Here is a 13,777-nt window from a genome sequence, read left to right as displayed (position 1 = left end):
CATTTAAAAGTCGTCGAATCATGTCACCCAGCAGTCCCACTCCTGGGTGTAGACCCAAATGAATGGAGAGCAGGGTCTCCAAGAGGCACTTGTACACCCGTGTTTATAGCAGCGTTACTCACAAAGGTCAGAAAGTGGGAGCAACCCAAGGCCCATCGAGGGAGAAAGGGAGAAAGACAGGGTCCAGCCATCCAGAGGAATCTTATTCTTCCTTAGAAAGGAAGGAGAGCTTGGCTCAGTGGATACTGCATCATCGGTCTGGGGACTGCAGGGTCCCGGGTTCAATACCAGTCAAGGGCATATGCTTGGGCTGCGGGCTCAATCCCCAACAGGGGGCATGCAGGAGGCAGCCAATCAGTGAGTCTCTCTCATCATTGATGTTTCTATCTCTCCCTCCCTCTCTCTTCAGCTCTGAAATCAATAAAAAAATGTATGAGGGGCGGGGAGGGGGATACAAAGGAGATTCTCTCTGTAAAATAAATAAAAATATTTTAAATACTCCATTGTATGAATATACCAATTTTACTTTTAAAAAATATTTTTATTGATTTTTTATTTTTATTTTATTTAGAGAGAGAGGAAGAGAGAGGGAAAGATAGAAGCATAGATGAGACAGACATTGACCAGTTGCCTCCTGCACACCCCACCCTGGGGATCGAGCCTGCAACCCGGGCCTGTGCCCTGACCGGGACTGGAACCCTGACCTCCTGGTTCACAGGTCAAAGCTCAACCACTGAGCCACACCAGCCGGGCTCCCAGGTTTTCTTTTGTATGAGACACTTTTACTTGACACAAAGCAGTTGGCCCAGAGCCCAAAGACAAGCTAAGCCCGAGACTCTTGAAGACGGTGTCCCTCCCAGAACCCCACTTCCCCAGGTGCAGGATGGGGTGACGCCATTGTCTGCCTCAGGAGGTGGCTTCTGAGAAAACCCTGAAAAAAGCAGGGGTCAGGGGTTGTGCGAAGAGCTTACTGGGCCCTAGCCCTTTGGCTCAGTGGACAGAGCGTCGGCCTGTGGACTGAAGAGTCCTGGGTTTGATTCCGGTCAAGGGCACATGCCTGGGTTGCAGGCTGGGTCCCTAGTGGGGGTCATGCAGAAGGCAGCCGATCCATGATTCTCTCTCATCATTGATGTTTCTATCTCTCTCTCCCTCTCCCTTTCTCTCTGAAATAAATAAAAATATTTTTAAATAAATAAATAAATAAGAAGTACAAACTGGTAGCTACAAAGGAGTCACAAGGATTTACGTACAACACAGGCACGCAGTCCCTATTATAATAAGTATTACAGTGTCGGGGATCACTTCACAAATTACACAAATATCTCACCACCATGCTGAATATCTGAAACAAATAGAGTACTGAATGTCAACTGTAACTGAGAAAAAAATTTCTTTTTATTTATTTTTTATTTCAAAGAGGAAGGGAGAGGGAGCGAGAGATGGAAACATCCATGATGAGAGAGAATCATGGATCGGCTGCCTCCTGCACACCCCTTACTGGGGATGGAGCCCGCAACCCAGGCATGTGCCCTCGGCCGGAATCGAACCTGGGACCCTTCAGTCTGAAAGCTGACACTCTATCCACTGAGCCACACCAGCTAGGGCATGAGAAAAAATATATATATATATTTTTTTTTTAATGGAAAATTACCCGAAAAAAAGTGCACTGTTGACACAATAGAGTTTAAACAGGCCTTTTCTTTTTCTTTAATATATTTTATTGATTTTTTACAGAGAGGAAGAGAGAGGGATAGAGAGCTAGAAACATCGATGAGAGAGAAACATCGACCAGCTGCCTCCTGCACACCCATCACTGGGGATGTGCCCACAACCAAGGTACATGCCCTTGACCGGAATCGAACCCGGGACCCTTCAGTCCGCAGGCCGATGCTCTATCCACTGAGCCAAACCAGTTTCGGCTAAACAGGCCTCTCCTTCCCACGGGGCGACCTGCTCTCTCCGGAAGGGGCCCGGGGTCCGCTCTGTGGGGGAGCATTTCCTTTCCTCTCCCGGTGGCCGGGGCTCCCGGTCCGACGTGCGCGGTGAGAGCGCATCTCTGCGCGCGCGTGTCCGCCTTCCCGAGGGGACACGGAGCCGGGGCGCCGGGTGCGTCCCCCCCTCCCCCCCAGAGGGGTCCCGAGGCCCCGCGGAACCAGAAGACGCTCCCGCGCGAGGAGCCGCCACCGGCCGCCGTCCCCGTGGCCCCGGAGCCCCTCTAGAGCCGGGTGTGGGGGCGGGGGGCGGCGGGCGGCGGCGCCCCGGCCTCCAGGCTGTGCCGGATCCCGTAGCCGAAGTAGATGGCAAAGCCTAGGACGGAACGGGGCGGTGAGAAGGGGCGGTGCCCCGGGGGCCTCCCGTGAGGGCACCGGGGACAGCTGGGTGGGGAAGGGGGTGGGAAGGAGCCGGGGTTCGGTCCCCCGGGAGGCCACTGACCGATCGCCATCCAGATGCCAAACTGGGCCCAGGTCCTGGCTGTCATCTGCATCATCAGGTACATGTTCACAAAGACGCTGACCAGGGGCAGCACGGGCAGGGCGGGGACCTGGGGGCAAAGCCAGGTCACCCCTGGACACACCAGACCCTCCAGGGGGGGCCCAGACCCTCCAGGGGGGGATCCCGCCCCACGGGTGGGAAGGAAGAGCGCCAGTCCCGCTCAGGCCACGCCCTCCACGCCCACTCAGAGGGGTCTCCCAGCCCCTGCTCCTGAGTAGAGTGTGGGTTGGGGGGTGGCCCATCCATTTCAGCCCCTCCCCCTGCCGTCCCTGGTCCAGCGAGGTAGGCAGAGTTCACTCCCTCCAGGGGTCACAGGGTCACCCACCTTGAAGCGAAGAGGAGCCGGACTCTGGGGCTGTCTCCAGAGGATGCCCGTGAGCCCCACAATGAGCAGCAGCAGCAGCCCCGTCACTGCTGTGGCCAGTGGGTCCCCGGAGACCAGACGGCCGGGCCACTGGGCCAGGACCAGGCTCAGGACGGTCAGCAGGAGAGCTGGCAGGGACGGGTTGGAGGAGAACAGGTCAAGTTCAGAGGCCAAAGGTGTTCAGGCCTTAGGTCACATCCCACCCTCAAACCGCCCACATCCACACGGGCCATCACGCCCGGCCCGGGGTCACTCCGTGGTTCGTGCGCCGCCCGTGCACCTCAGGGTCACAGGTTGGATTCAGGGACACGCACCCGGGTTGCAGGTTCGACCCCCTAGTGCGGGAGGCATCCATCCATGTCTCTCTCACGTCGATGTTCCTCCCCCCAACCCCACCCCCAGTTCCACTCTCTCCAAAAATCAATGGGATGACATCAGGAACAAAAAGATGGCCCATCATCTGTCCGAGACCCCTCCACAGACACCCACTCCCACCTCCCCCGCCGCCTCAGGCCCCAAAGAGCCAGCCCTCTGCTCACCCAGCAGCAGGGCACACTCGTAGACGACGTGGCCGGATCGCGGGGTGGGGACGGCGCTCTCGGGGCTCCACAGGCTCCTTAGGGCGCCCGCCATCCCTGCTTCAGGTTCCGGTTCCTGGGAACCGGCGTCGGGCCCGAGCTGTATCTCCGTCATCTCCACCCTCGGCTTCTCGTTCTTGCTTACATGCCGGTCTGGCTGGTACCTGGATGAGAGACATGCCTGCAACCTTCCCCCCGCCCCTCCCCGCCCACATCACACGGCCCCTTCCCCCCCCCCGCGGGGAGCAGCACCCCGAGGGGGCCGCACGAAGGCGAGAGAGGAGCCACTCCCCCATCAGGACCCGCGGGGTCAGCCCTGGCGCGGGGGGCTCAGCTGGGTGAGCATCCTCCATGCACCTAAGATCCCAGGTTCCATGCGTGGTCAGGGCACATGCCCAGCTGTGGGTTCGTCCCCACTCGGGGTGTATATGGGAGGCAACCACGATGTCTCTCTGTCTCTCTCAAATCAACAAAAACATCTTTCAGAAAAGATACCCATGGCTTCAAGTCCCCTCATTCAAGACTTAGTGGAGCCCAAGCCGAAACGGCTCAGTGGGTGAGCGTCTACGACCTATGAACCAGGAGGTCCTGGTTCGATTCCCAGTCGGGGCACATGCCCGGCTTGTGGGCACCGTCCCCAGTGCGGGGTGTGCAGAAGGCAGCCGATCAGAGATTCTCTCTCATCACTGATGTTTCTGTCTCTCCCTCCCCTCCCTTCCTCTCTGAAATCAATAAAAATAAAAATAAACTCCGTGGGGCCTCACCTGAGAACGAGCACGGAGAAGGCCACCAGGGAGTACGCCAGCAGGGTCCCGATCGACATGAGGTCCACCAGGCTGTTGAGCTCGAAGAGGAAGGCCATGAGCGCTGCCAGGAGGGGCAGACGCGGTGAGGACCCGTGGGGACATCCCAGCGGAGGGAACTGGATGGGAGTGGGGTGGGTTGGGCTTATTCACCTGCAAGAGTTCCAGATACGATGGTGGCTATGATGGGGGTGTGTGTTCGGAGGTGGATCCGGGCCAGTGCCCTGAACAGGAGTCCGTCCTCTGCCATGGCCAAGATCACCCGCGGCGTGGGGAACATGGCGCCCAGGAGGCTGGCGGAGGGAAGGGAAACGTGTGTGTGTGTGTGTGTGTGTGTGTGTGTGTGTGTGTGTGTGTGTGTTGTGTGTTTGTGTGTGGCGATCGCCAGCAGGCAGGCCTGGGCTGCCCGTGCCTGGTCTACACTTTGTTGTCATTCATCCTCACCTGAGGATATTTTTCCATTGAGTTTTAGAGAGAGTGGAAGGGAGGAGGATAGAGACTTAGAAACATCGATGAGAGAGAAACATCGATCGGTCGCCTCCTGCACACCCCCCACTGGGGATGTGCCCACAACCAAGGTACATGCCCTTGGCCAGAATGGAACCCGGGACCTATGAGTCCGAAGGCCGACGCTCTATCCACTGAGCCAAACCGGTTAGGGCTCCATTGAGTTTTAGAGAGAGTGGAAGGGAGAGGAAGAGACAGAGAGAGAAACATCAATGTGAGAGAGACACATTGATTGACTGCCTCCCGCCCCTGCCCTGAACAAGACTGGGGATCGAACCTGCAACCAAGGTACATGCCCTTGATGGGAATTGAACCCGGGAGCCTTCAGTCCATAGGCTGACACCCTAGCCACTGAGCCAAGAAGGCGAGGGCAGTGGTCGGCAAACTGCGGCTTGCGAGCCACATGCGGCTCTTTGGCCCCCTGAGTTTTTAGCAAAGGCCAGCTTAGGAGCACCCCAATTAAGTTACTAACAAGGTACCTACCTATATAGTTTAAGTTTAAAACATTTGGCTCTCAAAAGAAATTTCAAATGTTGCAGTGTTGATCTTTGGCTCTGTTGACTAATGAGTTTGCCCACCACTGGGCTAGGGCATCTCATCTACATGGTTCAAGGTGTGTCTCCCTCTCGTCTCTCCACCCAAGGCGGGGCGGCTGAGGATGGGGAGCTGGCGGGGAGGCAGCTGTGGAGACTGACCTGGACGAAAGGGCACAGAGGGTCCCCACGGCCACGACGTATCTGGCCCAGGGCCAGCCCACGTGCAGGAAGGCCTCGGGCAGGGGGCTCTTGGAGCTGAGCTGGTAGTAGGGCACCATGAGGGTGAGCGCTGCCGAGACCCCAAAGTACGCCAAGAAGCAGATGAAGAGCGAGATCACGGTGCCCAGGGGGATGGCCCGCTGGGGGTTGCGGGCTTCTTCCCCTGCGCGACGGGAGAGCGTGTGGGGTCAGGGACACACACCGAGGGGAAGGCACAACACCCTCTTCCTTCCGCAACTCCCCGGGAGCCGGGCCACCTCCCACCAGCCTGTGCCCCAGGGCAGCCCCCACCCCCAGGGGCAGCCGGACCCGGTACCTGCGGCGGAGATTCGGTCAAAACCAACGAACGCGTAGAAGCACGTGGCTGCTCCTCGGAGAACCCCCTCAAAGCCGAAAGGCACAAACCCCCCGGAGCCCAGAGGGCCCAGGCTGTGGGGAGAGAAGGTACGAGGAAGAAGAGGGATGAGCAGCTCAGCCATCTCTACGGGACCACAGCCCTGGTCCACTCCCCAGCCCCACCCCCGGCCCCCTCCGCCCAGATCTGCCTCCCACCGCATTCCCAGCTCTGCACTCCACACACAAGTCTGTGGCCAAGAGTGCCCTCCCCCCAGGCCGGTGTGGCTCCGTGGTTGAACCAGGAGGTCACGGTTCTTTCAATTCCTGGTCAGCGCACATGCCCCAGTTGTGGGCTCGATCCCCAGTGGGGGGTGTGCAGGAGGCAGCCGATAATTGATTCTCTCTCATCATTGATGTTTCTCCCTCTCTCTTCCTTTCTGCAATCAATAAAAAAATATATTCAAGAAAAAAAAATTGCCCTCCTGACCTCAAGGTGCCGTTGGACTCAGATTTGGTCAACTCGTAGTCCTGCGCCGAGAGCTGCCAGTGGTGCAGACGCCCCGTAATGAAGCCCGAGAGGACGATGAAGCCGAGAATCAAGAGGTTCACGCTCGTAAATATCTTGGTCACCAGGGCCGACTGACGAACTCCCAGGACCACCAGACCTGTGGGAAGATGGAACAGAAAACTAGACAGCAGGCCAAAGAGTGGTTCCCAGGGGCGGGGCGGGCACTGCTGAATGGGTGCAGGGTTTCCTCTGGAGGCGATGAGAATGTGCTGGAACTGGAAGAAGGTGGTTGCACAATATTTGGACTGTACTTAGGGGCCACGGGGTCACACACTTTAAAATGGTGGGTTTCGCCCCAGCTGGTTGGGCTCAGTGGATAGAGTGTTGGCCCTTACACCAAGGGGTCCCAGTTCCCATTGCGGTCAAGGGCCCGATCCCTGGCCCCAGTCAGGGCAGGAGTGTGAGGCAACCAATCAATGTGTCTTTCTCACATCTCACATTGATGTTTCTTTTGCTCCGTCTCTCCCCCTCCCCCTCTCTCTCAAAATCAATGGAAAAATATCTTTGGATGAGGACTACCAAAAATGCAACAGGATTAATGGTTGATTTCTTTTCTTGTAAGAATAACTTCATTGGGCCCCGCCAGAGTGGCTCAATGGTTGAGTGTTGACCTACGAACCACCAGGTCATGGTTTGATTCCTGGTCAGGGCACAGGCCTGGGTTGCCGGCTCAATCACCAATGGGGGGCATGTAGGAAGCAGCCGATCGATGATTCTCCCTCATCATTGATATTTCTATCTCTCTCCCCCTTCTTCTCTGCAATAAAAATATATATATTAAAAAATAAATAAATGAATTAAAAAAATCTATAAAATAATAAAAGTGTAATATGCTAATTATACTGGACAGCTGAACGACCTTCCGGACATCATTCCGGATGAAGCCACCAAGCAGGGGCCAAGGCAGAGGCCCTTAGGAGCAATGAGGCAGGCAGGTGAGCAGTTAGGGGCAAAGAGGCAGGCAGGCAAGAAGTTAGGGGCAATGAGGCAGGCAGGCGAGCAGTTAGGAGCCAGCAGTCCCGGATTGCAAGAGGGATGTCCAACTGCCGGTTTAAGCCCAATCCTGGCAGTTGGATATCCCCCGAGGGGTCCCAGATTGCAAGAGGGTGCAGGCTGGGCTGAGGGATTCCTCTGCCCCCATGCACGAATTTTATGCACCGGACCTCTAGTATATGTATAGAAAGAAAGAAGAAGCCAAAACCGGTTTGGCTCAGTGGATAGAGCATTGGCCTGAGGACTGAAGGGTCCCGGGTTCGATTCCGGATGGGGGCATGTACCTTGGTAGCGGGCACATCCCTAGTGGGGAGTGTGCAAGAGGCAGCTGATCGATGTTTCTCTCTCATCGATGTTTCTAATTCTCTATCCCTCTCCCTTCCTCTCTGTAAAAAATCAATGAAATATATTTTTTAAAAAAGAAAAAAATGAATGAATGAAAGAAAGAAAGAATGAATGAATGAATGAATGAAATCCTACAGTGCACAGGACAGCACACCATGCCAAAAAAAAGTCCAGCTCAAAATGAGTTCCGAGGGTGGGAACAATGCCTACATCTTACCTTCCTGTTTCTCCCACGGAAAATCCCCTTTTTTGGCCTCACATCCCCCCAACCCTTCGCCGTCATCCCATCCCGTCTCTGGCCCCGCCTCACCCGTGAGCAGCAGCACCAGGCCCAGCGCGAAGAAGTCCAGGTAGCTGGTCAGGAAGGGCACTTGCAGAGGCACGTTCTCCTGCAGCACCTGAGACATGTGGTACCCGGTCAGGCTGTCGATGGCGGCGCTCCAGGCCCTGGCCACACTGGCGCTCCCTGCAGCCAGAGGAGGCACGGTCACTCACAGAATGACCTGCACCCGGCCGGGCGCCAGGGGACAGGTTTTTTTGGGGAACAGACATACAAAAGAGCCATCTCAAAGAGTTTCACTTCTGCTTCCCCCCTTTTTAAAAAATATTTTTTAATTTGTTATTTTAGAGTAAGGAAGGGACGAGGGAGGGAAAGAAAGAGAGAGAGAGAGAGAGACCTCAAACCAGCAACCTTGGAGGATGAGAACAACTCTAATCAACTGAGCTCCCAGGCCAAGGACTCCTCCTCATGGGGCGGGGAGAGGAGACACGTTTCACAGAACAGGTGAACTCTTTGATTTGCTAGAAGGAGTGCGCATTATGCAAAAAAAAACCCAACAACCACAAAACAGGGGAGTAGGCCCTGGAGGGCTGGGAAGTGAGGGGTGAAATTTTAAATTGGGCCCAGCCGGTGTGGCTCAGTGGTTGAGCATCGACCTATGAACCAGGAAGTCATAGTTCAATTCCCAGTTAGGGCACATGCCCGGGTTTCGGGCTTGATCCCCAGTGTGGGGGCCTGCAGGAGGCAGCCGATCAATGATTCTCCCTCATCATTGATGTTTCTGTCTCTCCCTCTCCTTTCCTCTCAAATCAATAAAAATGTATTCTTTAAAAAAAGAAATGTTAAATTGGGTGGGTGGTCAGGGGGGTCTCCTGAAGCCAGCAGCAGCTGAACAGAGACCTCACCTTGGTGAGGCATGAGCCTTGGGCCACGTCTCTCACCCACGGGGACCCTTCCCCGGTGCCCGCTCTTCCCATTGCTTCCTGGTCCTGGTTTGGTGATTTAAGGAAAGCAGCATAGAGTCAGGTAGAATCAAGTTTGGGGTTTTTGTTGTTGTTGTTTTATAATATACTCGAGGCCCGTTGCCGAAGATTCGTGCAAGAATAGGCCTTCCTTCCCCTGGCTTTGCTCCCGGCCGCCCAGGAGCCTGAAAGTCCTCGCTCCTGGCTGGAGTGCCACTCCTGTTGCTCCCTCCACCCCGTCTCCTCCCCCTCATACATGTGTCCCAACCCGCCCTCTGTTCCGAGCCTGCCTATGCAAATTAACCCACCAGCTTTGTTGGGTTAATTTGCATACTCACTCCTGATTGGCTGATGGGTGTTGCGGATGTATGGTCAATTTGCATAATTCTCTTTTATTAGTGTAGGTTTTGTTGATTTTACAGAGAGGAAGAGAGAGGGGTAGAGACTTAGAAACATTGTTGAGAGAGAAGCATCCATCAGTTGCCTCCTGCCCGCCCCCTACTGGGGATGGAGCCTGCAACCAAGGTACATGCCCTCAGCCAGAATCAAACCTGGGATCCTTCAGTCCTCAGGCCGAAGCTCTACCCACGGAGCCAAACCAGCTAGTCCCCAGTGGTCGGCAAACACATGAGTCAACAGAGCCAAATATCAACAGGACAACAATTGACATTTCTTTTGAGAGCCACATTTTTTAAACTTAAACTTCTTCTAACGCCACTTCTTCAAAACAGACTGGCCCAGGCCGTGGTATTTTGTGGAAGAGCCACCCTCCAGGGGCCACAAAGAGCCGCATGTGGCTCGCGAGCCGCAGTTTGCCGACCACGGGCTAGGGCAACAGTGTGGGGGTTCTCCTCACCGTTACCCACTTCCCCTCCCAAGCGAGACCCCAAAGTGTTCATGAATGAGGATAAAGACCCCACCCCCTCCTCTTGTCCCCCCAGCGGCCCTGACCTCTCACCGATGACGTAGGAGAGGATGAGGTTCCAGCCGGTGACGAAGGCGCACAGCTGCCCCACGGTGACGTAGCTGTAGAGGTAGGCGGACCCGGCGCAGGGCACCCGCGCCCCGAACTCGGCGTAGCACAGCCCCGACAGCACGGACGTCACGGCCGCTACGAAGAAGCAGAGCACGATGGCCGGCCCCGCCTTGTCCTTGGCCACCTCCCCGGCCAGGATGTACACGCCCGCCCCCAGGGTGCTGCCCACCCCGAGGGCCACCAGGTCCAGGGTGCCCAGGCACCGGGCCAGGCCCCCGCCCGACCCCTCCTCCCTGCGCTCCAGGGGCCGCCGGCGCACCAGCCTCTGGCCAAACCGGCCCAGGGGTTCACACAGCATCGCGGGTGCCGCTGAGTCGGAGGCCGAGATCTGCAGGGAAAGCAAGACAGGAAGCCATCAGGAACGTCCGCCCAGCCCGGCCGGCCGCGTGGCTCCGTGGCTGAGCATCAGTCTATGAACCAGGAGGTCACAGTTTGATTCCCAGTCAGGGCTCATGCCCGGGTTGTGGGTTCTATCCCCAGTGTGGGGTGTGCAGGAGGCAGCTGACCAATGATTCTCTCTCATCATTGATGTTTCTATCTCTCTCCCCCTCTTCCTTCCTCTCTAAAATCAATAAAGAAATATATATATATATATATATATATATATATATATATATATATATATGATAACTAGAGGCCCCAGTGCACAAAAATTCATACACTGGGGGCGGGGGCGTCCCTCAGCCCGGCCTGCCCCCCCTCTCACAGTCTGGGAGCCCTCAGGGGTTGTCCTACTGACTGCGGGGACCCACAGCCAATCAGGGGAAGGCACCTGCCCATATCACCCCCTCGCTGCTACTGCCTCTGGCCTCCCTCTGCAGGAGGCAACCCGGCTGGTCAGGGGAGGGCGACGCCCCCATCGGGCCTCTGCTGCTGCTACTGCTGGCCACCACGGCTGCCTGAGCTTTGGGTCGGCCCTCGCAGAGGCAGCCACCATCCGTGGCTTGCCTGAGCCTCAGGCAGCCACTGTGACTTTGTCCAGAAGGACATCTGGAAGGATGTCTGTTCTAATTAGCATATTACCCTTTTATTAGTATAGACTAGAGGTCTGGTGCACGAAATTCATGCACGGGGGTGTGTGTGTCCCTCAACCCAGCCTGCACCCTCTCCAATCTGGGACCCCTCGAGGGATGTCCAACTGCCTGTTTAGGCCCGATCCTGGTAGAATCAGGCCTAAACAGGTAGTCAGACATCCCTCTCACAATCCAGGACTGCTGGCTCCCAACTGCTCGCCTGCCTGCCTTCCTCATTGCGCCTAACCGCTTCTGCCTGCCAGCCTGATCAACCCCTAACCATTCCCCTGCCAGCCTGATTGATGCCTAACTGCTCCCCTGGAAGCCTGATCGCCCCTAACTGCCCTCCCCTGCAGGCCTGGTCACCCCTAACTGCCCTCCCCTGCAGGCCTGGTCCCCCCACAACTGCCCTCCCCTACAGGCCTGGTCCCTCCCAACTGCCCTCCCTTGCAGGCCTGGTCCCTCTCAACTGCCCTCCCCTGCTGGCCATCTTGTGTCCACATGGGGGCAGCCTTCTTTGACCACATGGAGGTGGCCATCTTGTGTGTTAGGAGTGATGGTCAATTTGCATATTACTCTTTTATAAGATAGGATAATAATTTTAAAAAATGTAAAAAAATAATGTCCACTCAGCCCTGGGCAGTTTTCTCAGTGGTTAGAGCATCAGACTGGGGCCTGATGGGTCCCGGGTTCGATTCCTGGTCAGGGGCATGTACCTTGCTTGCAGGGTCAATGCCCGGCCCTGGTTAGGGTGTGTGCAGGGAGCAACCAATTGCTTTGTCTCTTTCATGTGGATGTTTCTCTCTCTCTCTCCCTCCCTCCCTCCCCTCTCTCCCTTCCACTTTCTTCCTAAAAGTCAATGGGAAAAAAATATCTTTCGGTGAGAATTAAAAAAATACAATAAAATGAGAATGTCCCCCAGCCCGGCTGGTGTGGCTCCGTGGGTTAGGGCGCCTCAGCCGCCCGACACTGCACAGCCCTCGCTCTGTCCTCCCTTCCTTTGTCAAACAGGGAACTCTTACTATCACCATGGTGTCCTCCCCGTCCTCGCCGCGGCGATAAGGGTGCTCACGGGCCGCGGGTTTCTCTGCCAAGGACCCTGGAGCCTGAGAGCTTTCTGGGGGTTTTTAGTTTTTGTGTTTTGTTTTTTCAGATCTGATCTTCATTTTTAAAAAATTATTTTTATTGATTTTAGAGGGGAAAGGAGAAGGATAGAGAGAGATAGAAACATCACTGATGAGAATCATTGATCAGCTGCCTCCTACACGCCCCCCACTGGGGATCGAGCCTGAAACCCAAGCATGTGCCCTTGGCCAGAATCGAACCCATGACCCCTGTCCACAGGCCGACGCTCTATCCACTGAGCCAAACTGGCTAAGGCTGATCTTTATTTTTATTTACCTATTGACTTTGTTAATCCTCACCCAAGGATATTTCTTCCTGTTGATTTTTAGAGGGTGTGGAAGGGAGGGGGAGAGACAGAAAAACATCCCTGTGAACCCGAGCTGGTTTGGCTCAGTGGATAGAGCATCGGCCTGCAGACTGAAGGGTCCCAGGTCTGATTCCTGTCAAGGGCACATGCCCGGGTTTCAGGCTCCATCCCCAGTAGGGTTCCTGCAGGCAGCAGCTGATCAATGATTCTCTCTCACCATTGATGTTTCTCTCTCCCTCTCCCTTCCTCTCTGAAATCAATAAAAGTGTATTAAAAATTAAAAAACAAACATCGATGTGAGAGAGACACATCGATTGGTTGCCTCCTGCACGCATGCACCCTGACGGGGACCAGGGATGGAGCCTGCAGCCGAGGTAGGACATGCCCTTGACTGGGGATCGAACCCGGGACCCTTCTTCAGTCCACAGGCTGATGCTCCAACCCTGGAGGCAAACCAGCTAGGGCGTTTTTGTTTTTGTTTTCAAAGTGAAATGGACTTGGAATGCGCAGCTGGGGCCGGGGCGGGAAAAGATGGGATTTGCAGGGAGAGATTCCAGCCCAGATCACAGGAAGCCTGGAGCAGGAATAGCCTCCCTGTGGCCTGGAGCGAGGGAGGGAGGGAGGGAGGGAGGGAGCGAGGGAGCGAGGGAGGGAGGGAGGGAGCGAGGGAGCGAGGGAGGGAGGGAGGGAGGGAGGGAGGGAGGGAGCGAGGGAGGGAGGGAGCGAGGGAGGGAGGGAGGGAGGGAGGGGGGAGGGAGGGAGGGAGGGAGGGAGGGAGGGAGGGAGGGAGCGGGGAGGGCTACCCTTCATTCCAGACCAGAAAAGCCAGGGCTGTTTCCCAAGCCCCTGGGGCCTAGAACGGGTCCTGGCTACACCTCCCTGAAGGAGCGACAAAAGCCTGGAAAAGGAAGGGGATTGGGACCCCAGCCACCACAGCAATGAGCCCGAGGACCTAAGCTGAGTGGGATGGGCCAGTCACCAGAAGACAGGCCCGGTATGACTCCACTTCCAAGAAGTACCCAGAACCCTGGCCGGTGTGGTTCAGTGGGTAGAGCGTCGGCCTGCGGACTGAAGGGTCCCAGGTTCGATTCCGGCCAAGGGCATGTACACCTTGGTTTCGGGCACATCCCCAGTAGGAGGCGTGCAGGAGGCCGCTGATTGATGTTTCTAACTCTCTATCCTTCTCCCTTCCTCTCAGTAAAAAAAAATCAGTAAAATTTATTTAAAAAAAAAAAAAAAAGGTACCCAGAGTTGTCAAATTCATAGGAACCAAAAGAGAGCCCTAGTCATTTTGGCTCAATGGACAGACAGA

General features: G+C 55.8%; 1 protein-coding gene across 1 annotated transcript; it reads right to left on the bottom strand.

Annotated features, from left to right (window-relative positions):
• Positions 1-1,948: 1,948 nt before the first annotated feature.
• LOC307116146 (cationic amino acid transporter 3-like) lies at positions 1,949-10,346 on the bottom strand. The gene is made up of 11 exons (XM_079799819.1): positions 9,943-10,346; positions 8,053-8,208; positions 6,324-6,501; positions 5,817-5,929; positions 5,441-5,663; positions 4,392-4,531; positions 4,200-4,302; positions 3,397-3,599; positions 2,819-2,985; positions 2,434-2,542; positions 1,949-2,307 (listed from the first exon to the last, which is right to left on the bottom strand). The coding sequence occupies exons 1-11, from the start codon at positions 10,316-10,318 to the stop codon at positions 2,216-2,218; spliced, it is 1,860 nt and encodes a 619-aa protein (XP_079655945.1). The 5' UTR covers positions 10,319-10,346; the 3' UTR covers positions 1,949-2,215.
• Positions 10,347-13,777: the final 3,431 nt, after the last annotated feature.

The sequence above is a fragment of the Cnephaeus nilssonii genome (genome assembly GCF_951640355.1).
Source record: "Cnephaeus nilssonii genome assembly, chromosome: 20".
Taxonomy (NCBI): Eukaryota; Metazoa; Chordata; class Mammalia; order Chiroptera; family Vespertilionidae; genus Cnephaeus; species Cnephaeus nilssonii.
Note: the sequence above shows the minus strand (reverse complement) of the source record. Positions and strands in the feature narration are given on the sequence as shown.